General features: G+C 36.2%; 1 protein-coding gene across 4 annotated transcripts in view; it reads left to right on the forward strand.

Annotated features, from left to right (window-relative positions):
- The window catches only part of SESTD1 (SEC14 and spectrin domain containing 1), a 129576-nt gene that overhangs the window by 38187 nt on the left and 68393 nt on the right, over positions 1-22996 (forward strand). For 3 of the 4 annotated variants that reach the window (XM_004476862.5, XM_012518960.4, XM_023584175.3), the window contains 2 exons: positions 10190-10280; positions 14233-14346. In XM_004476862.5, coding sequence (XP_004476919.1) covers positions 10190-10280; positions 14233-14346 — 205 coding nt within the window. The remainder of the gene's footprint in view (positions 1-10189; positions 10281-14232; positions 14347-22996) is intronic. The other variant, XM_058300569.2, reaches the window with a different exon arrangement.

The following is a 22996-nucleotide window of genomic DNA, read 5'->3' on the forward strand; positions in this document are numbered from 1 at the left end:
TTGTAATATATTGTTTAAAAATATTTTTATTTTTAAAAATAGAAAAATGTTTTTATATTTTGAACCAAAGGTCCTTAAATTTTTAATTTTCAGATTTCTTGGGAAGACAAACGTAAACCTTCCTATTGCTATCTTATTCTTATCACTTCAACCAAAATAAAAATAAAAAAGGTCCCTCCCCAACTTGTTCTCCATATATGCACATTAGAATCATCTGGAGACTTTTAAAAAATTCTAACACCTGGGATCCACCCCCAGAGATTCTTATCTAATTGTTCTTAGGAGGCCTGCTCTTCAGTCTTTTAAAAAAAATCTTAAATTTCCTAACTCTGCTATACAACCAGATTTGCAGTTAAGCATGTATATGAGGGCTGGTGTGGGTGTGTATGTATTTGTAAAATACAGTGGTGGGAAAAGGAGCAAAACTCTTTTATATAAGACCCTTAAGCTCCAGATGGTGAATTTTAAAACATTTTAGTCAGAGTAAACAATTCTTTGTATCCTCTTCCTGTACTTGCGTTTTATTAGCATAATACCTTATTCAATTTAAAACCACTTTGCTGAGTACAGGGTTAAAACAACATTTTAGTATGACTGACTTTAATCACACCTACTTCCAATATTGGCCTATAATTTAATGATTGTCTTGCTGATTTTTTTTGTTTTAGTATTGAGAAAATAGAGGTCTTAAAGTGAAATTTCTTAATTTTTTCACCTTCTGGGAGAGAAAAATTAGACTTCAGAATCAGTGAATTAGAATTGAATAACCTTGCTAAATTCTCTGAGCAGCTGATTGCTAATTTGTAATATTCACTAGGAGATAGCAAACTACATTTTAGGTAACTGAGAATAGCCAGATTTTTAGCTAACACATTATAGAAAAAGCAATCATTGGATTCATGGTTAAATATGTCAGGGAACTTGGAAACCATTTGAACCAACTGCCATAATTTGTAGTAGAGGTAGTTAGGACTCAAAGGTTAGAATTATTTTTCCAGGGTCACACAGCTATTTAGAAGTAGAGCCAGGACTAGAATCTAGAATTCCTGACACTAGTCCAGCACCTTTTCATATTTCAAATTAACAGAGTACAGTGGAGCTCCATTTTATGAGGTTCAGTTTTGAGATTAGAATGTAATACAAAATCTCTAATAGTCAAAATTACTCTTGAAAATGCCTTAATAGAGATTAGAAACTTTTAAACTATCTTTCCATGAGTGTGTTGGGCTTTTCTCCAGCAATGGAGCATGTTACTGAGGCCAAGTTCCACAAAACATAAGTCAGCTTGTGATTAAGTATATTGTAAGGAAATATATACCTGTAGATAACAAAATCACAATTCAACATAATGCTTACACTGTAAGAGGCCCTGGGTAACTGAGGCAGGTAAGGCACCAACAGATTATTTTCTCCTAGCTCATGTTCACTCTGGGGCATGCAAGCAGTAAGTAGAAGGGAGGCCAGAATAGCCTGGACTATTTAAATCATCTCTTTCTCTCTCATAAATATATATATGATGCTACTCCACTGTGAATAAGCTTCTGCATGTCTACACAAATCTGCCAGCTAATAGAGAAGATGTAAGTTTAAGCAAGATGAGACAACTTACTCTAGCAGGGCAAAATTAGATACCTGGATACTTTATTTTTGATAATTGTTTTGCTAAAGTTTGGCTTTCCAAAATATACAAATCTCTGAATCATTGGTCCTTTGCTTTCTTGGATCAGCTTCCTATAACTTTGGCATTTGAAAACATGGCTGCCAGTATATATTACTCCTTGCTATTTCATTAAATGCTAGAATGTCATTTTTGAATTCTCTGTCACACAACTCTGGAAAGCAGTTTATTAGGTGTAGTCTTAAGAACTGAATTTTCTTTTTCAGAATTGCTTTTAAATTGTAATTTTTTTTCCCAGCACTATTATGAAATTTTTCAGATATAAAGTTGAAAGATTTTTATACCAAATACCTAGGGCATGCAAGCAGTAAGTAGAAGGGATGCCTACCACCTAGAGTCTACTCTTAATATGTTACTTAATTTGCTTTATCTCATGTCTATTCATTTACCACTCCCTCTTTCCCTCCTAGACATGTTTTTAAGTTTACCCTATTGATTAGGCTCAGCATGTGTTTAGAAAGGTTTTTCCCTTTCTGGTATTCCTGTGCGTGTGCGCGCGCGTGTGTGTTTGTGTGTGACTTGTTTGTCTCCTTGTGCCTAGTGTTGAAGTTTAACTCTTCCCAGCTAAGAACATCTCAAGACCACTCTAGCAGTATAGTTAGCTGATGTGGCCCCTCCTTTGCAGGAGGTGTCCAAAGTCCTTTTGCAATGAACATCTTAATATTTTGCATTTAATGATAGCTTTTTCTTTTTTTTAATGACCAGAGACAAGGAATAATATATGCCTGTTTTAAATGGGCACCCCAGCACAGTTGAGACAGGGGGCATTTCCTGACTCCTTTCCACACATGTTGGCCCTAAGCTTCTCTTTTGTTTCAGAGTTTTGAATAGAAGGACTGAGAAGGGAAGAGTCAGCTTAACTGTAGTCTGAGTTGTGTGGGTGGCTTCTCATGTCCAGGTCGATTTATTTAGAGTTCTAGACTAACCATTACTGCGCCATTAAAAAAAAATTTTTTTTAATAAAGTCAATCATTAGTATTAATTAAGAATGAGAAACTGGCAAATTAGGGCCAGCATGAGTAATAAGTTTTAGGAGAGGTAAGTAAGTGGAGTTTTTCTTTTATTTTCCCAGCTATTGCTGTACATCTTAGATATAAGCAACAGGATCAGATATGGGGCCATGATTCAGGAAACAGAATCAAATTCAAGATTTTCTGAGAGGTAAAGACAAAAATATAAATTAGTCTGCAGATCTTTTCATAGAACAGTAAATACTGAGATTAGCACTAATGAAAATTTCACAAGTGTTCTCCTCATATCATTTCATTACATATTTCAAGAATTTAAATCAAATATATCCATATTTAATACATGGAATTTTCAGTAGTATTACATGAAATGTGATTATAAGTTATTGAGATTACTCACTTTTAAAAACACGTGGCAAACATATACGCACCAGTGTTTCTCATCCGTTTTTCATTATCACCCTTTTAAGGACTTTAGACTTTTTTCCCTAATCACTTTTACATGATGTAATGGTAGTTTCCAGTTGGATTACATTCTCTTATTAGATTGTCAAGTCCTTGAATGCGGAACCGTGTCTTATTTATCTCTGTATCCATAGTGCCAATAAAAGTGATTTGGAGACTTTAGGTATTCAGTATGTACCTACTGAAAGAACAAACCAGGCTTAGCAGTGAGGTCATAGAAATGACCTAGAATATATCATGAAAGGAAATACAACAGCTATGTATGTCTGTAATTCTTTAAATGGTAAAATTATAATTGGAACCCCATAACATGTAATTTTATAAGTGCCAATATTCTGTAGGGCAGGGATGTTCAGAATTTTTTTTTAATCTCTTTATGGCCACCTTTGTTTTAAAGAAATCTTAGAAGCCAAGTAGAAGTAGAGGCCCAGAGCTGTTCCTGTTCATGTCCATGTTCCCTTCTTATATCTCATTTCCACTGTGTCCTTTTCCCCATTTTTAAGGAGCTTTCTTAGAACTTCTGGGACTCTGAAGAACAGTTAGAAAATAATTTAAATATGAATACAAGACCTTCAGTTTGCTGCCTTAGAATTTAGAAGGGCTTGCATAGTCAGTGAGTATGTGATTTGAATCGCCCCAATTTTTGTGTTTTATGACTCAGTTTTCCAAAAAAGTTTGAATCAATGCCTTCCGTTTTGCTCAATAAATCACTTATGGCAAAGGGGGTATAATTGCTTTTATCTTAGATTTACTTCAGAGCACTGTATATGAGTGCTCTGAACATGCTTTATGCTGCTGCTGAGTGACTTTTTAATATTTTCTGAGTTCAAGAAATATTTATTAAAGGTCTATAATGTGCCTTTTAAAATGTGATGATTGACCCAGATGGTTCCTTCTTTTGTCGTGATTTTGTAATTTTCTTTCCCTTTCTTTTTTCAAATGCTTAAGTTCACAAATAGGGGTATTCTGAATTTTCAGGCTAGACTTCAATATCTAAGCTATTTTCTGTGCCCCCATTTTCCCTCTTATCTCCATACAAGTAAAGATTAATTTCCCCAAACAGTAGTTCCATCATCCTTTTTTCTTGGTTTTCTGTGACTTCTCCCAATTCCTGCATGATGAGTTCAATACAATAGCCATTTATTTTGTGACACAGTACTTTGTGTCCTGTGAAGACAAGTCTTTGCTCTCAGAGACACTCTTTAAATCTCCTTAGATTGATATATTAACACCTTTTGTGGTTTGACTCATATTTTTAAGTTAATATTTCTTGAGCACTTACTACACAAGTCATTTCAGTACCGCTATTAATTCAATCTTCAGAATAACTTGATGAGTTGACAACTATTATCCTCATTTCATAGATGAAGACATGAAGGCAGAGAAGTTAAGAAAGTTGGTGCATTTGCTCATTTTCTCACTGCTCTGCATCTTTCCTTTTAGGTTTAGCTTCATTAGCTCCTTTATATAGGTAGTCCCATATTCTGTCAGCTGTTCTCCAAACTTATAGAACGTTCCGTTTCTGATTCTTTAGGCAGTTAATCATAATGTGCTTAATGATACTTGAATTTTTACGTTTAAAATTAAGTCTTAACATTTTTAAATTTCAAAGGTTCTTATTGTTTTCTGATGACGTTAAATCAGATAATGTCTGTGAATATAAAGAAAATACTAACCAAAATGCTAGTTTGCTTTCCACCCTTTCACCTTTCAAAAAGATCATAAGCTCTTTGGGAAAAGAAACTGTGTCTTATAATTATTTGTATTTTTCAGAACCCCGTGCGGTACTTCATACTAATCAGTAATCACTGGTTAATAGATGTGGATTTATGCCCTTTATTTGGGCTGACTCGAAATGGTAGCTGATCATTTTCAGAGCATCTCACATTTTGTTGGAAATTCAAACATGCAGAATTTGCAAGCTCTGTAGAAGTTGTTTGATGGATGGTCTGCACTTGCCTTCCTTTTAGAACTTTAAATTAAAAAAAAAGAGCTGAGACTTTATAGATGATGGTTGGAAGTCAGATACGAAAAATAATTCCATATTTAAGGAGATAACAGCAAACATGAAATCATTAATTCTCATAACCTTATGAGATGAGTGCTGTTATCCTCACCCCTTTTTTTACAGATAAGGCCCAGAGAAGGTGGCAGTTTAGCTTCTCGGCCAAGGGTTCCTGTGGCCACCCAGGGTTAGCAGAGGCCTTTGAACTCAGGCAGTCTTGTAGGCTGTGCTCCCAGGTGCTGCAGTCAGCTCACAATGGGTTTGCACGAAGGAAAGGCAGTGCAGAACTTAAAGAAATAAAGGGGAGAGAGAAAGAGAGGAGATAAAGATGGGACCAGGGGACTCACAGCTTCTGGAACTGAGAGCCTCGACCCTAGTTTCCACCTCATATTTATTGGAAACTACCAAGCAGCTGTTTGCTATTAGAACTGCAACATCATCTATAATAGGGAACAACTGCAACATCTAACAACTGCAACATCTACAATAGAACAGGTGTAACATTTACAATAAGGAAGAGGTAAGCCAGTTTCCCACAACACCTAACCACTGTTTGTTTACCTCTGTTAAACTCTCAGTGCAGTATCTAATTGGTAACATCTACTACTAATTAACGTAAAACCTGGATCTATCACAGCTGTTAAGTGACATGAAAATGACAACTCTGGTAATTGTAGTATTATAAAAGAAAATTTGAAAACCCTTTTTATTGACTTTAATAAAAAAAATTTCAATGGTACATACACTGTACATTTAAAATCATAGCATTTTCTAAGCACAAAGTGAACTGAACTTATTGATCATCTAAATTATGGAATGATGGAATTTCAGGGATGAAATGTACCTTAAAATTATCTAGTCTACTCATCCTACCCATGTTTAAATCCTCCTCATAGAATGCTGTTAAATATTTGCTCTGTTTTTTATTAGAAATTCAACATCTGTAAAAGCTTACCTTTTTATTTTTTCTCAATTTTTAATTTTATGTCAGTTCTTCCTAATTGTAGAAAAACTCATTTATTTTGCAGAAGAAGCATCAGAATGCAGTGGTTGAACGACTTACCAAAAAATCACAAACATTAACGTCAGTCAGCAAATTTATGACAGCCTATGATATACTCCTCGCTTTTCTAGGTGCTGAGTCAGATGGGTGAACAAAGCAGACCCATTCTCTGCCTTTATGGATCTTACATGCTAATATCAGATAAACATATATTACAAATAAATACACACGGTATATTGAATGTTTATGAGTGTTATGAAAACAAAGCGTGAGAAGAGTCAGAAAGAGTGGTGGATGGGAATGGGTTTATGGAGATATTTTACAAAATAAGGTAACACTTACCAGAGATGATTGAAGTGAGGAGCATGTCCTACAGATATCTTAAGAAAGAGTGTTTAAGACAGAGGGAACAGAAAGTACAAAGGCCCTGGGGCAGGAGAGGCTTAGCATATTGTGGGAACATCAGGGAGATCCCTAAGACTGGAACAGGTTGAGATAGGGTCAGAATGATATGAGAGTCATCAGAGAGAGAGGGGCTGAGGTCAGATCATAGAGGACTGTAGGCCATGCTCAGGGCTCCATTCTGAGTGAGGAGAGCCATTGTTGCATTCTATCTGAGGATTGACTTGGTACATGCCCGCTAATATTTTTAAAAGCCTTCTATCTTTCAAGCACTATATTAGAAACTACCAAGATATTAATAAGATAATATTCTTGCTTTCTGGAAGCATATTATCCTAGGAAGATGAATTGTAAGCAAGTAATTATAATAATAGCTTAATGACATTGGTGTCATTCTGTGATAAGTATCAGCAGAAAGCGCTATTAGTGGAAGAGAAGAAATCTTTATTGTAATTGAAACAATTATTGAAGAGCTGCAGGATACTAAACCCAGAATATCCATTGACAGTTCCCTTCTAGGTAGAAAGTAAGGGAAATTCTTGCAGAGCCTTGCCTTACTTTTTTTACATAGCTCCTAACTCAGCCACTTCACCCTAAAAAGGTTTTAATGGAGTAGGACAAGGAGGCAGGGTCTTAATAGATTTTTTGTTATTGTTCCTTAAATATAATTATAAAAATATTAAAAGTCAAGGATTTTATTAATATACCATTTTCTTCTTTTTTTGAACATGCCCTTTATAAAAGCATTTAACATGCTTCTAATTAGAAACGTTGTGAAAAGCAGTTTAAATCATCACTTCACTTTTGTAGGAATGAAGTAAAAAAATATTTCCTTTCACATAGTTAAAAGGCCACTTGGTCGTCAATGGTATCTTTAGATTGTGTGCATTTTCACTATCTGTTTTAGTACAATGTGAAAATTATGATTAAGGGTGTTTTTAAGCACTCTAAAAGATAAATTTAGAGTATTTCATGCCTGTAAGCTTACTACAGATGGTAATAGCAAGCTACATTACTTTGTTAGTCTTAATGTACAGCTTATTTTCAAATGTGCTTTGAAATATAAATGTTGTTTGTGAAAACTTACTTGTTTAACAAAAGAGTGATATAACTTTTATTTCAGATATGCAGATATTGATGACGAAGTACCAAATTACTTTATCGGTTTGTCACCCTTTTCTTGGCTCCAGTACTATCCCAGGCAAAGTCCTTCCACTGTGAAGCTTTGTGGGTCTTACTCCCCCTCCTGCAGACTTCCATAGTGCTTGCTGCCACTTCTCTGAGGGCCACTCAACAGCCAGTTATCCTACCTTGGCTGATCTCTCTTGGGCTTGTGTCCTCTTTAAGTCTTAGTAGTCTGCCTGAGTGTCTTGTTTTGGGGGAACTTCAGGAATTCTTTCTTTACCTGAGCCCATAGCTAGCAGTTAGGAATCAGATTTGTTTCCCCTTGCAAGTCTTTCTGTTGTTGTTATTTGTAAATGAACATTGTACTGCTTTACCTTTTAATTTTTTTCCCTGAAGAATACTAAGGGAATCCTCCTCCTCCTCCTCCTTTTTTTTTTTTTAAATATTCATTTTATTTACTTTATTTATTTATTTTTATTTATCTTCTTCTCCCTCAGATGGTTCTCTCATCTATCTGCTCATGGTTTGCTCACCTTCTCTAGGAGGCACTGGTTGCCAAACCTGGGACCTTCCACATGTGAGGGGAGTGTCCAACAGCCTGAGCCATATCTGCTCCCCATGGGCTGCAGTGCCTGCTGGCTTGTGGCATTTGCTTATTTAGGTGTCTGCTTGTTATGGTATAGTGCAGCGTCTTACCTCGTTGCTGCGGGTGCTGGCATCTGCTTATCTACTTTAGAAGACACATGGGACCCAAACCTGGGACGTACCATATCGTAGGCGGGCACCCATCTGGTTGAGTCACATCTGCTTCCCAAATCCTTCATTTTTGAAATCTAAATGGAGTAGAATTTTTTTTTGAGATGTAGTTCACATATCATAAAAATCACCCATTTAAAGAGTGTTTTTTATTAGTGTATTTTTTATTAGTATATTTACAAGGTTGTGTAACCATTGTGGCTATGTAATTCCAGAACATTTTCATCAGTCCCAAAAGAAATCCCGTAACCATTAGCATTCTTTCCTCTTCCTAGTCCCTGTCAACCACTAACCTGCTTTCTGTTTCTATAGATTTGCTATTCTGGACATTTCATTTAATTGAAATCATATAATATGTAGCTTTTTGTGTATGGTTTGTTTCATTTAGCATAATGTTTTCAAGGCTTCTATTGTTGCTTCTATCAGTACTTCATGCCTTTTTATGACTGAATAATATTCCCTCATATAGATCTCAGTTTATCTAGTTCTCATCAATTGTTGGCCATTTGGATTATTTCTGTTCTTTGGCTGTTAATGAATTATACTGCTAGAAATACCTGTGTGAACGTTTTTGTGCAGGCATGTTTCCATTTGCCTGACCTTTTGAAAACTTTTCTGTTTACTTTGGGAGCTCAGTTTTTGACGCTGGCTACAGAGGATCCTGCTCCTTCTTCCAAATCTTTAGCAACTTTATCCTCATCCTTGTGACCTTACTTTTTCTCAGAACTGGCTCTCTTCTCCAAAAACCTCCTTTGGATCTAATGTGAATGCTTGGAGGGAATACGGGAAAGGCTAGTCAAATCCTTGGGAGCTGTTGTATGATATTTAAATACCCAAGTAAAAGGTCTTCTGTTTACTTTCCCTACAGTGTAGGTAACAGGGAATTTTGGGTGGGGAGAAGTCTCACTACCAAACCCTTGCTTTGCTAACCAAAGCTTCATTTCTTTCCACAGAATTAGAGAGAGGGCAATTAAGATCCTTGCATTGTTGATTTTTATAGGTAAAATAATAATATTATTTTAGCTGTGTAGTTTATCTTTATGAATGAGTTTTTTTGTACTTTTGATCTTTAGGGTGGAGTTTTTTCATACAGAGTTGCATTTTACTAGGGTAGACTTCTGGAGAGTCCTTAGTAAATATTTGAATACTTGAATATAGCAGTAACACATTTTCCTACACTCAGGATAATATTTTGCTGGTCAGGTGACTAAGAATGCTAAAATGAGAGTAGAAGTGGGACAGACATAACGTATACAAGCTCTGAATTATGTACACCAATTGCTTCCTCATATTGTTAAATTTCCCCAAAGAGCACCAATAGTTTAATAATGGCTTACTTTATTCTTACCTGTTTCAAACTGTCATTTCACCAACTTTATTCTTGTGGCAGAAAGGAGAGATAAGAACTACAAAACACACTTGGCAATCATTAGTTACTTACTTGACTATGGTTCCAGTTTACAGATGAAAAAATTGAAAGATTAATGGGACTCTTTGAATGTTTCTTTAATTCTTTCATTTAAGACATTGATTTTCCATGCTATTAGGGTAGTTTTTTTGCTGAATTACCTTGTGAATTATGATTATTTTCTGAAGTGAGAAAATATAAATTGCTTGAAAAAATAGAAAGAATACTATGAAGAATTTTATTTGACAATGTAAACTAAACCAAGAGTTATTAATTCTACTCATATATGATTAAAACTTTAAACTTTCAGTATTTAGAATTATAAAGAATGAAATCAGAAGGTTGTTTTTTAATACTTTGCAATTTTATTTTGTTTCAGTGAAAAGTGTAAGGCTAGAGGATTTACTGTGATAGTGGATGGCAGAAAATCACAATGGAATGTGGTGAAAACAGTAGTCTTAATGCTACAGGTAATTTTATTTTTGACTGTTGGGAAATAGTTTTATTTTATGACAACAGGTCATGGTTGTACAGGCAAACCCATTTCATTTATAGGACTGGGCTCAAGCATCTCAGCAGTGACTGAGTTCTGAAAATGCACATCTCACTATTGGATTATGTTTAAATTCAGTTTTTACTGGTTTGAATTTAAGAGGTAAAATAAATTTGAATCCTATTGTAAAGGTTTGTAAATAATCTACTGTAACATGTCATGTTTAAGTAATTTAAGCAAGTAGGCCAGTTGTCAGACTCACCTGAGAGCTGTGCATGTTGGAATACCTATATCATCCTTTTCTCTTACCCCATTCTGATACAACAGATGTGGAGTGACACTGAGTAAGTCTAGTCTGTAAAAGCTTCTCAGGCGATTCTGATATGTCTTTCTCTTATATTCCCCTCTTACTTCCAAAAAGTTTTAGGACTAATGATTATCTTACTATTTATAATCCAGAAGAAATTAATTTAACAGCGTTGTCTTCAAGGACTTTCATAGTCCACAAGTTAACATTTAATAAATACCTCCAATTACAAAGTCCTTGAGATCAGTTTCCAGTCTTGAGTTTCTCACAGAATGTTTCCACAATGCCTTGAGTGTAATAAGGGCCCATTAAAAATATTGTGGATATTATGATCTGAAATGGAAAAATAAAACATCTGAGTGATTGAATGGGGGTGAATTGCTGTCATGTACCTGGGTTCCCTTGGAAAGGGATTCTGGAGAAGATAATTTTAAGTAATTGAAATTAAAGGGGCTGTATAGTTTAAATGAAAGAAAGTGAGGGGACATTCTTGGCAGGGACACGACTTAGTGATAGCTCAAAAGTCAAGCAAATACAATGAAGTGAGTTGCTGGTAGGGCAGTTTGGAGAAGACACAAGTTGACAATAACATGGAATAGTAAACATTCAGTTGGGTAAGTGTTAGTTCATATGAAAGAAAGATCAAGAATTTTAAATGAATTTGAGAAGAAATTAGTTGCTTTAGGGTTCTCTGGAAAGGAATATAATTAAAATTTTAAATAATATCTAAGGAAAATGACTCTTAATGCTTTATCTTTTATTTAGCATAATTAGGCAGATGGGATTGGGGAAGTGGGAACAAGTTCCTTAATATGGCTAAGCTTGCTATATAAATTGTCTAACTTAATTTCATCCTCCCAAGTTTGTGAAGCAGATTCTGGTATCCCCTAAGGTCAACAGAGGCTCAAGAATTTTAAATAACTAAACCAGGTTCTCCTAATGAATGTGGAAAAGAGCCAGGATTGTTAACTCAGCATGGCCTAACTCCCACGCCCTGGATTTTCCCATTGCATTCTATACATGTACCAGTGGGGCGTTCATTTGAGGTGGTCCCTAAATTATCTGCCTATTGCCTTATTCTTCTTAAGTGTTAGGCTTAAACATTTCATCATTAGTTATCACTCCTTTGGGTTAAAGATCACAGAACTTCTGGAGGATCAGTTTTTAAGGGAGCACAGATTGGTATCCCATAATAACTTTTCCTATCAAATACATTTTCAGTACTTTAAAAAATTCCAAACCTTGAAGATTAATTCTTCTCTCTGAAAGTTGTTAAAATAACTGTTAGGTAGGAAATCCATTAATTGTGACCATATGTTCTTCCTTTCATCCTTTCATTCAGTCGTGTCACGTGAGCTATTTGGAACTTGCTGTTTGAACTGGACTTTGATCAGTGGCAGCTTTAAAAAACAGTCAATGGGTGATTTAATCCCCTCTTGCAATTTCTTTTCTGATAGGTATTTTAACAACTTTTGGATTTTTTAATAGTTACTGTATTCAGCAACTTGCAGTATAACCTGTTGTTTACTCCTAGTCAGACATTTTCTACCTACGAATTCATTTATTGCTTATTATCTTGGAAGGTACTAGTAATTTTTTGTTTGGGAACCAAGAACTTAGTTCTAGCTCTACCTGTAATTGGCATTGTATAAAACAAGGGGCTTGCTTTTTTCTTATTTCTCACAGCTTTAATATTCAGTGATTTTGAAATCGTAAATTAAAAATTTAATATTGGTTAAATATTTTAAATAGTATCCACAATTCAGTGTATGAAAAAAAGTCAACTCTACCCTGAATTTCCTAGTCTTTCACTCTGATGAAAGTTTTGGCACCAGTGAATTTATTGTTCTTACCTTATTTCTAACATAGTTGTTGTAGGGGACACCAGATTTCTGACGTGCCCAGTGACATGTTTACATTGAAAAGTTTTAATTCCCCCTGAATAATGATGATGATGATAATGATGATGAAAGTAGTAATAATAATTCATTGGTACCATTTATGGTCCAGAACAGTGCTCAGCCCCTTGCGTTTGTAAATAAATTTTATTGAAATTCATTTAATTTACTGGAATACATTTAAATTCATTTATGTTTCCTCTATACCCGCTTTTGCACTGTAGCAACAGAGTTGAATAATTGCCACAGAGACTGTATTTCCTGCAAAGACTAAAATATTTACTATCTGGAATTTTCAGGAAAAGTTTGTTGTACCTGTTCTAGAACATATGAAATGCTTTGGTAGAACTTTTAAAGGGGGTCAGAGACAGATCTGATATTCCAGTTCCATCACTTTTTAGTTCTGTGACCTTGAGCAAATTACTATAGTTTTCTGAAGCTCAATTTAGTCTTCTGTAAAGTTGGGAGAATACATCTACTTGTTAATGAAGATTCATTTATTCAACAGTTATGTTTAGTGTGTATCCCAGGCGTTGTCGTAGGCATTGGGAATCTAGGGGAGGCATAATAGGCATGATAGATAAAATGTCTGCTATTGAGAAGCTTTTATTCTACTTGTGGAGTCAGGCAATAAGCAAGTAATGTCAGATAGTGATAAATGCTATAAGGAAAAAAACAATAGGTAAAGGAGACTGAGTCAGATGGTGCCACTTTAGATTCAGTAGTCAAGGAAGGCTTCTCCGAGGAGGATATATTCCTGTAGAATCCTAATATAGTGAGGAAACATTCCTTTAGGCATAGGGCAGAGAACATTCTGGATAGAGGAAACAATAAGGGGAAAGTTTAAGGTGAGAACAGACTTACATTCCTGGAGCAGCAAGGTCAGCGTGACTCTGGTAGAGGAGTGAACTAGGAGGGGAGTGAGGCAAGGTCCAAGATGTCAGTGGAGGCCTGAGCATGGAGGGCCTTGGGAAGAGGTTTGAATTTTATTCTGAGCGCAAGAGAATGTCAAGTACGAAGGACAGTGAAGAGAATATTTCAGAAGGCCGGCTAGTTCGGGATGTTGGCAGCGTGGGTGGTAGATTTAAAATCTATTTTGAAGATAAGACTCTATGGGACGTGCTGATTAAATGTACATGGAACAGTTATTAACGCAATAAATGTTAATCTCCATTCTTTAGACAGTATGAATAACCTTATCTAGTAAAGTGAAGCTGTATTTGTCAAAGATCAGCAGTTCTTTGTTCTCTTCTTAAGATTAATAATGATGGAGGACCTTGGCCTCTTTGTATAATGGTCAATAAAAAATTTATTTTGTAAAAAAAAGTTGATTTTATGTGGCTTGAAGAAATTCTCCAAGATGACTGTATTGGAAAAACATATTTTTTCATAGCCTAAAAAAAACTAATAGTTTCCTAACTAATAATAAAGTCTTTCAATTTAATGTAAACATATTCCTAGTAAAGAGTTTTAGTGAAACACAAATAATTCAATGTACTATCTTTACTACATTGTTTAAAATCTTTTCTGAATCCACTTGTCTTTCTAGTATGCATTATCATAAATGTTTTGAAGTTTGGAGTGTTTCTTCTATTTTATTATTTTGCTGCTTTTTCAAAGGTCTCTTAATTACTCAGCCTAACCATGAATATTTAGTCATTTACAACTTTAGTATATTAATCATTTTATATGTATAATTTGAAAATGTTTTCTATGTTTTATAGAATGTTGTTCCAGCTGAGGTATCCCTTGTTTGTGTAGTGAAGCCAGATGAATTCTGGGATAAGAAAGTAACACATTTTTGTTTTTGGAAAGAAAAGGATAGACTTGGCTTTGAGGTAAATATGCTCTATTAAAAAACAAAAGAAATAGAAGTTTGCTAGTTTTATTTTCTATTGTTTGGCATTGGGTACTCAGTGCTGCATATAGTTGGCATTCAAATATTTGTTGAATGAATTTTGAGTCTTTGTCAAAGACCGCAAAAGCTGTCTTGTTTTTATTTATATCACTATAGTTAACTCTATTAAATAAGTAGAATCTTTAAAAAAAATTTGTGTGTGTGTGTGTCCTACCAAGAGGACATTTAACTAATACTAGGAAATCCTAGACATTTGGGAATTGAAGTTAAAGCCTATTTTCTGTATGTATTTTAATTTTTTCATACCTGATTTGGTTTTGAACATGAAAATGGTTGTCCATCCTTTCTTTCTGACATTACTTGCCCTTTCACTTTTATTGTGTGAGAGTATATCTTATTGTAGATTAGAAAGAGATCCTAAGATGGAATACAAATTTAAACTTTTTTTGGTCATATTTTCCCTTCTACAACCTGTTAATTGCCAGTATTCTAGTAGGAGAGTTGACAGATACCAAACTTTATATTAGGTGAATGAAATTGGAAGCATGGAAGTGTACAGCATCTTAACCCCATCTTTCTGACAGTCTCTTCAGTGGTGTGGTAAGACCATTTGCAGTATTATTGAATGTGGTTGGATTTAAAGCGGTCATCTTCCTAGATTTTATCTTTGTTCTTTTACTGCCTTCTTTTGGAATGACTACTTTTTTTCCCCCACCTTAAGATTTATTTATTTATTTAATTCTCCCCCTCCCCCCGGTTGTCTGTTCTCTGTGTCTATTTGCTGCGTCTTGTTTCTTTGTCCGCTTCTGTTGTCGTCAGCGGCACAGGAAGTGTGGGCAGCGCCATTCCTGGGCAGGCTGCACTTTCTTTTGCGCTGGGCAGCTCTCCTTATGGGGCGCACTCCTTGCGTGTGGGGCTCCCCTACACGGGGGACACCCCTGCGTGGCAGGGCACTCCTTGTGCACATCAGCACTGCGCGTGGGCCAGCTCCACCTGAGTCAAGGAGAGCCGGGGTTTGAACCGCGGACCTCCCATGTGGTAGACGGACGCCCTAACCACTGGGCAAAGTCCATTTCCCTGGAATGACTACTTTTTGATTCACATTTATTTCCACTATTGGCTTAAAATATATATTTCTTAAATTTGTTTTTAGTGGTTGCCCTTGGATTTACAGTATACATCTTACTTTCAAATAATATACAATTTCACATGTAGTATAAGGACCTTAAAAGAGCACATCCTGGTGGCTTCTTCTGGCTGGGTTGAGGGGTGGCTGCTGTACATTGAAGGCCACAGGCTGTGGAATTTATGGCTTCGGCAGGATTGAAATCATGGCAAGTCCAGAAACTGAATTAAAAAATATTTCAACTCTTATACTCTTAACAGATAGAAAATTGTCTGTAGGCCACATATGGAGGCATTGCTTTGATTGTCTCATACTTCAAGTTAAGGTTTAAAAAAACTCCGGCTGTGAAAGCAACATAAATGGATTCTAAACTTCACCTCATCCTTTAAGTTCTAATGCTTGGAGAAGCTATTGTCAACTCATCATTTGGTATTCAATCTGTACAGTAAATTATAAACCTGGAAAAAAATAAATATCCCCAATAGTTACCTTCTATCCTCTGTGCTGTTAGTGTCATACATTTTACTTTTATTGTGCTATAAACTCACAGCAAACATTGCTACTGTTTTTGCATTAGACAGTCTGTTGCCTTACACAGCAGTTAAAACAATAAAAAAAAAAAAAGAATCTCATATTTGCATTCATTTATGCCATTTCTAGTGCTTTTCATTTCTTTTTGGAGCTTCAAATTTTTGTCAAGTATCACATTCCTTGTGCCTAAATATCTTCTTTAAAATATCTTGCAGTGCAGGTTTTTTGGCATTGAATTTTCTCAGCTCTTTTTCTGGGAAAAAAAAAAAAATCTTTTTCTATTTTGATTTTGAAATATTTTCATTGGATACAGAATTTTCTTGATAGTTTTTTGTTTTTCTCCTTTTTTAGCACTTTAGTCGTGCTGTCCATTGCCTTCTACTTTCCACAGTTTCAGATGAGAAGTCTGGTAGTCTTTGTGTCTTTGGTCCACTGTATGTTACGTGTACCTTTCTACTAGTTCTGAAACCCCCTGGCTACCTTCAAGATTTTCACTTTGTTTTTGGTTTTCAGCAGTTTTAGTGTATCTCTGGGGTGCCTGTATGGTAGGCTATTTGAAGTTTCCTCACCGTTCTTGGTTGCTCTTCTATTTTATTTTCCACATTTTAAAGTCACTGATTCTTTCCTTGGTCTTGTTGAGTCTGTTGAACCTGTTGAAGGCTTTGCTCATCTTTGATAGTATGTCTTTGGTTTCTAATATTTCTGTTTGCTTCTTCCTTATAGTTTCCATCTGTCTGGTAAAATTTCCCAACTTACCTTGCAGGCTTTCCGTGAGAGCCTTCAGCATACTATTTATAAGTTCTCTTTAATTCTCAGCTTTGTAGTTCCATTATCTGGGTTTATCTGAGTTTGGTTATGTTGATTGCAGTTTCTCGACAGTGGGTTCTTTACTGCTTCTTTCTATGCCTTTAAATTTAAAGTGGGATGTCTTGTTTAGGACAGTAGAGAGTGAGGTAAATAGTGTTTAGGCCTACACATGGGCAGGCACAGATACTTGTCTTTTCTAGATTTTTAGTGGGTCCAGGGAAGGGTTGACTTAGATGAGCCAGGAATTGAGCTGGGTTCGGTTGTGTTGTTACTAGAATTATCCTCAGTGTACACAGACTTCAAATTCTTCTTTATGTTTAGGGTCAGGGCTGGTTTGCGAGAGGGATTTTTTCAGTGCTTGCCCTTCCTGCGGCTTTGGTAGGTCTTTCTTTATGCCTTGGAGAAGCTCTCTTCTGTGCTCTTGACCCTCACTCAGCAGTAGATTGTTACTCAGTGTTTGTTAGAGGGACATTCTCTGTTGTTCTGGGTCAGCTTCAGTTGTAGGCAGGCTCTTACGTCCTTGAGTCTAGGGGATAGGGCCTTCTTAGTGATGTTGGCCCTTCCTCAGCTTTAGGAGACCTGGACTAAGGTATTCCTGCTCTTGCTTCCTCCCCAGGGATGGAGGGTTTTTCTTTTCCTTTCTTCCAGCTACCATGGGTCTTACTTGTACCCTTAAGATGACAGGGTTTGCTGCCTTTTCCTTGGTACCTTAAGGCTTTTGTTCTGTAGGGGTGATAGAGTCGAAGAATCTGGCCTTTCTAGTAGTGCCTGTTGTTGTTTCTTTCCTTCCCCCACCACCCGGGGGCCTGCATTCTACGAGGCTTTTTCAAGTCTCTTATCCTGCCTACCCCCATCTTTGCCATGAGTCTCCAGAAAGTCTGTGGCAAAGAGCCTGCAAATGGGTATGAATTTTCCTTGTGTCTGTGCCTCTCAGAGGTTCTTTATTTTCACATTACCCATACTTGGCCTTTATCTATTCATCAAAACTTTTAGCTGAAGACTTCTTGCCCCACTTGTATCAGGTCTGGCATTTATTGCAGGTAATTAAGTATTCTGGTTCCGTTTCTCCTTGAAGGTACTGGTCTTTTCTTAGATTTCAGGTTAATTGCTTTTCCTGTGAACTTAGCTTTCAGATGGGTTTAAGAAAAGTTGTGATTTTTCAGATTAAGTAGCATTTGTTGTTGTTGTTGTTGTTGTAAGGGATGGAGTAATGCTCTTTTCAGCTTTCCGCATCCTAAGCAGAAGCCTGAAGTGCTCCCTTCCCCCACTTTTATCTAGAATCTTTTGTCAGTGATGGACTTGGCTGTTATTTAGACTTAGTGGAAGAACGTGCGTGTGTGCGTTAGTGGTGTAAGGGAAGAAGCATGGACTGCGGGAAGGGTGTTATCTTAACAGTTAAGTGGGAAATTGCAGCCCTAGGAAAAGAGACAAAAGTGTAGTGAAGGAAGAAAGTAAAAGTTTGAAACCAGGAGGCCTGAATATTGCCTCAGGAGGCAAAACCAAGTTGAGTGAGTGATTTAAGACAGCCAGTGAAGTCTGTTCTTCACAGCCAGAGGCATGCAGAAACTGGACCTCTACTAGAATGCATAGGGGTCAGAAGGCAGTGGTTGAGGAACCAAGCCTGTGAACATCTGAGGGGTGAGAGATATAGATCCCTTTTATGAGGAGCCTACCACATTCTGCTAGAACACAGGCATTTGCTCAGAAATGCTATGCTTAGTTGGGTCTCAAGCTGTATGAATTGACAGGTATTGAATACCTTGCCCCTTGGAGAGAGAATAAAATGGAACAAGGGGAATTCCTGTCTGCCTCAGTCTGATGTCATAGATTGTTGTTTCAAAAGTCAAATGTTGAAGCTTATTGTGTGAACATATTTCCTCCTAGACGTTGATGAGATTTCAGCTAAGAAATTTTTCAGCTAAGTAAGTAAGCACTAGGCATTTATTAATAGCCTAATGTCCTAATGAAATGAGAGCAATTTCACATGCTGAATAATATACCGCCAAATATATTTGACTTTAAGGGGCAGTTCAGCACTATCCATTAAATAATACTCAGAGCTATATATATAATTCAGTATAGATGTTTGTTTAATTAAACATTTTTCTTGGTGTTATTTTGGGTCAGTTGGGCTGTTATAATTAAGCCCGTGTTTTTCTCTATTCTAAATATTCTTTAATGTGTAACTTTATGTTAGAGTACCCGTGTGTCCCCAGAATCATAAGTGACTTACCTTATAGAATTATCCATAGCAAAGATGTATTACCAGTAGTGCACAGTGTTCATCACATAAACACCCAGTAGTCATTTGAATGACACCCAGTTCCCACATGATTTCAGTTTCTTGCTATTCATACTTCCTAAATACTTTTTTTTTAGATGACCGGTCTCCTATTCATTTTTCCAGTGTTTTTCATCAACAATTGAATCTTTGCCTCTCATTGCTAACTAAATATTCATCATATATCCTTCCTGTCTCTGAAATAGAAAACTATTGAAGTACTTTCTGTCCTTCAGAATCATTGTAGCTGGCAACTTTGACAGATTTTGCTGGTTACATCACAGGATCTATAGTCTGTCTAATGACAAGATAAAATTGCAGAAGTACTGACATTCATCTTCTTCTCAAATTGGCAGACTAAATAACCAAGAGTATTTCCACCCTCCCATTCTTTATTGTCACTCATGACAATAAAAGTGTTATTTACTGGTAAAGATAACCAGCCATCATTCTAAATTGTTTTTTTCTCTTATCTCTTCTTATAACTACATCTGATCCTGTTCTTTGTTGAAGCCTTTCTAGTAGGAGGATCCAGAACCAAAGGCTTCCTTCATATTCCTCTGTGAAGAATACCTCTGGCTCCATCTGTTCTGACTTTTTTTCATCTTTTTCAGAAACATATTTTCTCTTAGAGAAGTAACCTCCAATAAACAGATATGAGCATAGGGAAGCGGATGTGGCTCAACAGATAGAGCATCTGCCTACCATATAGGAGGTCCAAGGGTTCAAACCTAGGGCCTCCTGGCTCCTGTGGTGAGCTGGCCCACGCACAGTGCTACTGCGTGCAAGGAGTGCCGGCCCACGCAGGGATGCTGCAAGGAGAGCTGCCTCACGTGAAATCTCAGCCTACCCAGGAGTGGTGCACACACATGGAGAACTGTCGCAGCAAGATGACACAACAAAAAAGAGACACAGATCCCCAGTGCCACCTGATGAGAATACAAGTGGATACAGAAGAACACACAGCAAATGGACACAGAGAGCAGACAACAGGGGTGGAGGGGGAGGTAAATAAATACATCTTTGGGGAAAAAACCAAAAAAACAGATATGAGCATATATATACACATGAATCTACAAAGTGCACAAAGACATGCAAAGATACATTCTCATGCCAGGTCTTGCACACATACTCTTTTTTTTTTTTTTAAGTTTCCCTCTCCCCACCCTACTGTTTTTTTCTGTCTGTGTCCATTCGCTGTATGATCTTCTGTATCTATTTCTCTTTTTGTCTTTTTCTTTTTCTCCTCTAGGATTCACCGGGATTTGATCCCGGGGACTTCTGATGTGGAGAGAGGTTCCCTGTCACTTGTGCCACCTTAGTGCACTTCACCTTGACCCTCCCCTCATCTCTGTTTTGTTGCATCATCATCTTGCTGTGTGCTCACTTGTGTGGGCTCTGGCTTGCCGTGTGGGCATGCTTTCTGTCTTCTTTTTTACCAGGAGGTCCGAGTGATTGAAGCCGGGTCCTCCCGTATGGTTGGCGGAAGCCCAGTCACTTGAGCCACATTCGCTTCCCTTTAGCATAAGTAAAATAAAAACTAAAAGTGTGAAAGGTTCAGTGTTAGGTTCTTTGGAAATATTTTATTAAAACAGGATACATGTTCTAGTTACAGATAGAAGAATGGATTGAAACAAGTTGAGTCTTTCTATATGTTAGATTCCAGATTAAAGGATACCTACACAAGTATTTTGATTAAAAACAAGGAAAAAATAGATTTGTTTTGAAACTTGTTAAATAAATGATATGTTTTAGTTAATAGAATACTGTAATTTATTTGTTTAATTTGTCTTGACTTTTCTAAGATACAGAAAATAAAGGAAAAAATATTTGTACAGGACTTCACTAGTTTTTTTAAATCATGTTTTTTATTTTATTTTTAAGGGCTTGCCAACACTTTCAAAAAGTTGTCTAGGGTAGTGATCTCCACTCTCCCACTCCTCACACCCTCTACTCCCTATATTTCTACTGTTTTATTCCGGTTTTCTTTATCACTGCTAGTTACTAGAGTTCAGATTTCATTCAGGATAGAAATTGGATTTCTGCTTTAGCACAGTGTAGCTGCTTTGACTGTAATCAATAAACTCTTCATAAATTTAGTAGTACCCACACCTATTAGAATTTTTTGCAGATATATTTGAAAATAAACAATTATTTAGTTCTTGAATGAAAATTAAAATAAGATTCCCTCCACATTTCTATGAAGTCAGTATATTTTAAAGTATAATTTTCATAAAAATAAAATGGTCGCTCTCATTCAAATATAAAATGAGCATGTATCAAATAGTTGGTGTTCAACTCATTAATTAATGAAGTCATCAGTAATTTGTAAGATTTGGTTCAAAGAGCACTTGAGGAACCTAAGAGTTTTTATAGACAGGTAAGATTGCTAAGTAAGATACAAAACTGGTTAATGTCCTAAAGATCCATACGTTGTAAACTTTGAAGTTATCTTTTGTTTTGTTCCATTGGGCAGAAATTCATCTGTTGCACGTGGACAGCAATTATTTGCATGTCTTCTGAGAAAAATCTACAAATTAACTTCTGCCCCAATAGCAGTTGGTACCTATTGATAAGTTTGTTGCAAGTCAATCAAAGGTATAAGCCCAGCACTGTACTGAAAGAATACCCATTTATATCTTTCCCAAGATTTAGATAGTTTTCCTGACAAATGTATTTTTTTGTAAAATTTGAATTTGGATATTAATGGCATACTGTACATTCATATCACTTCAGAATAGAAGCTACTTTCTGAAGTTTATTTTACTTTTTGTGTCAGTCTCTCTTTAAACTTTGTATTCCAAGCTGGGACCAGGAGTTTTTTAGGGTCCTTCTTAGTTGTTCTCTACACTGTTCCAGAGGATTTGTATCCTAAAAGGAGGAATCATTTTTTCAATATTACCTTTTAAAAAATATAAGTCATTTATTCGTTTAAAATATATTAGTATGAAAACTTCAAAAATCAAGTTTTATGAAAACATGTTCATAAACCGTAAATCCATCTAAAGTGTGTAGTCAGTGGCATTTGGTATAATCACAGAGTTATGCATTTATCACTTCAATCAATATTAGAGCATTTTCATTGCTCCAAAAGAAAAAAAAAGAAACAAAAAACCCTATCCCTCAGTGGTCACCTCCCACTTCTGCCATAGATAACTGCTAATCTATTTTTTTTTTTTTGCTGTGATAATATCTTTTTTTTTGTCTTTATTTTTTAATATTACATTCAAAAAATATGAGGTCCCCATATACTCCCCACCCCCCTCACCCCACTCCTCCCCCCACAACAATCTCCTCCATCATCATGAGACATTCATTGCATTTGGTGAATACATCTCTGAGCACCGCTGCACTTCATGGTGAGTGGTCCACATCATAGCCCACACTCTCCCACAGTCCACCCAGTGGACCATAGGAGGACATACAATGTCCGGTAACTGTCCCTGCAGCAACACCCAGGACAACTCCCAAGTCCTGAGAACACCCCTACATCATATCTCTTCCTCCCACTCCCTACCCCCAGCAGCCACCATGGCCACTTTCTCCACACCAATGCCACATTTTCTTCAATTACTAATCACAATAGTTCATGAATAGAATATCAGTAAGTCCACTCTAATCCATACTCTATTCCTCCATCCTGTGGACCTTAGAATAGTTGCTAATCTATTTTTAATCTCTATAATTTATTTGTACTTACCTTTTTTATATATGGAGTCAAATAATATGTAGTACTTTTTGTCTAGTTTCTTTCACTTAGCATACTTACTCTTTTTAAAAAATAATCATTGGTGGAATGTTATTACTGTACCCTATTGTCCATAGTTTCTTGGGTTATATTTTTGCCTAAATATCACCCTGATATTAACATCTTTTAATATACAT

The sequence above is a fragment of the Dasypus novemcinctus genome, chromosome 7, assembly GCF_030445035.2.
Source record: "Dasypus novemcinctus isolate mDasNov1 chromosome 7, mDasNov1.1.hap2, whole genome shotgun sequence".
Classification (NCBI taxonomy): domain Eukaryota; kingdom Metazoa; phylum Chordata; class Mammalia; order Cingulata; family Dasypodidae; genus Dasypus; species Dasypus novemcinctus.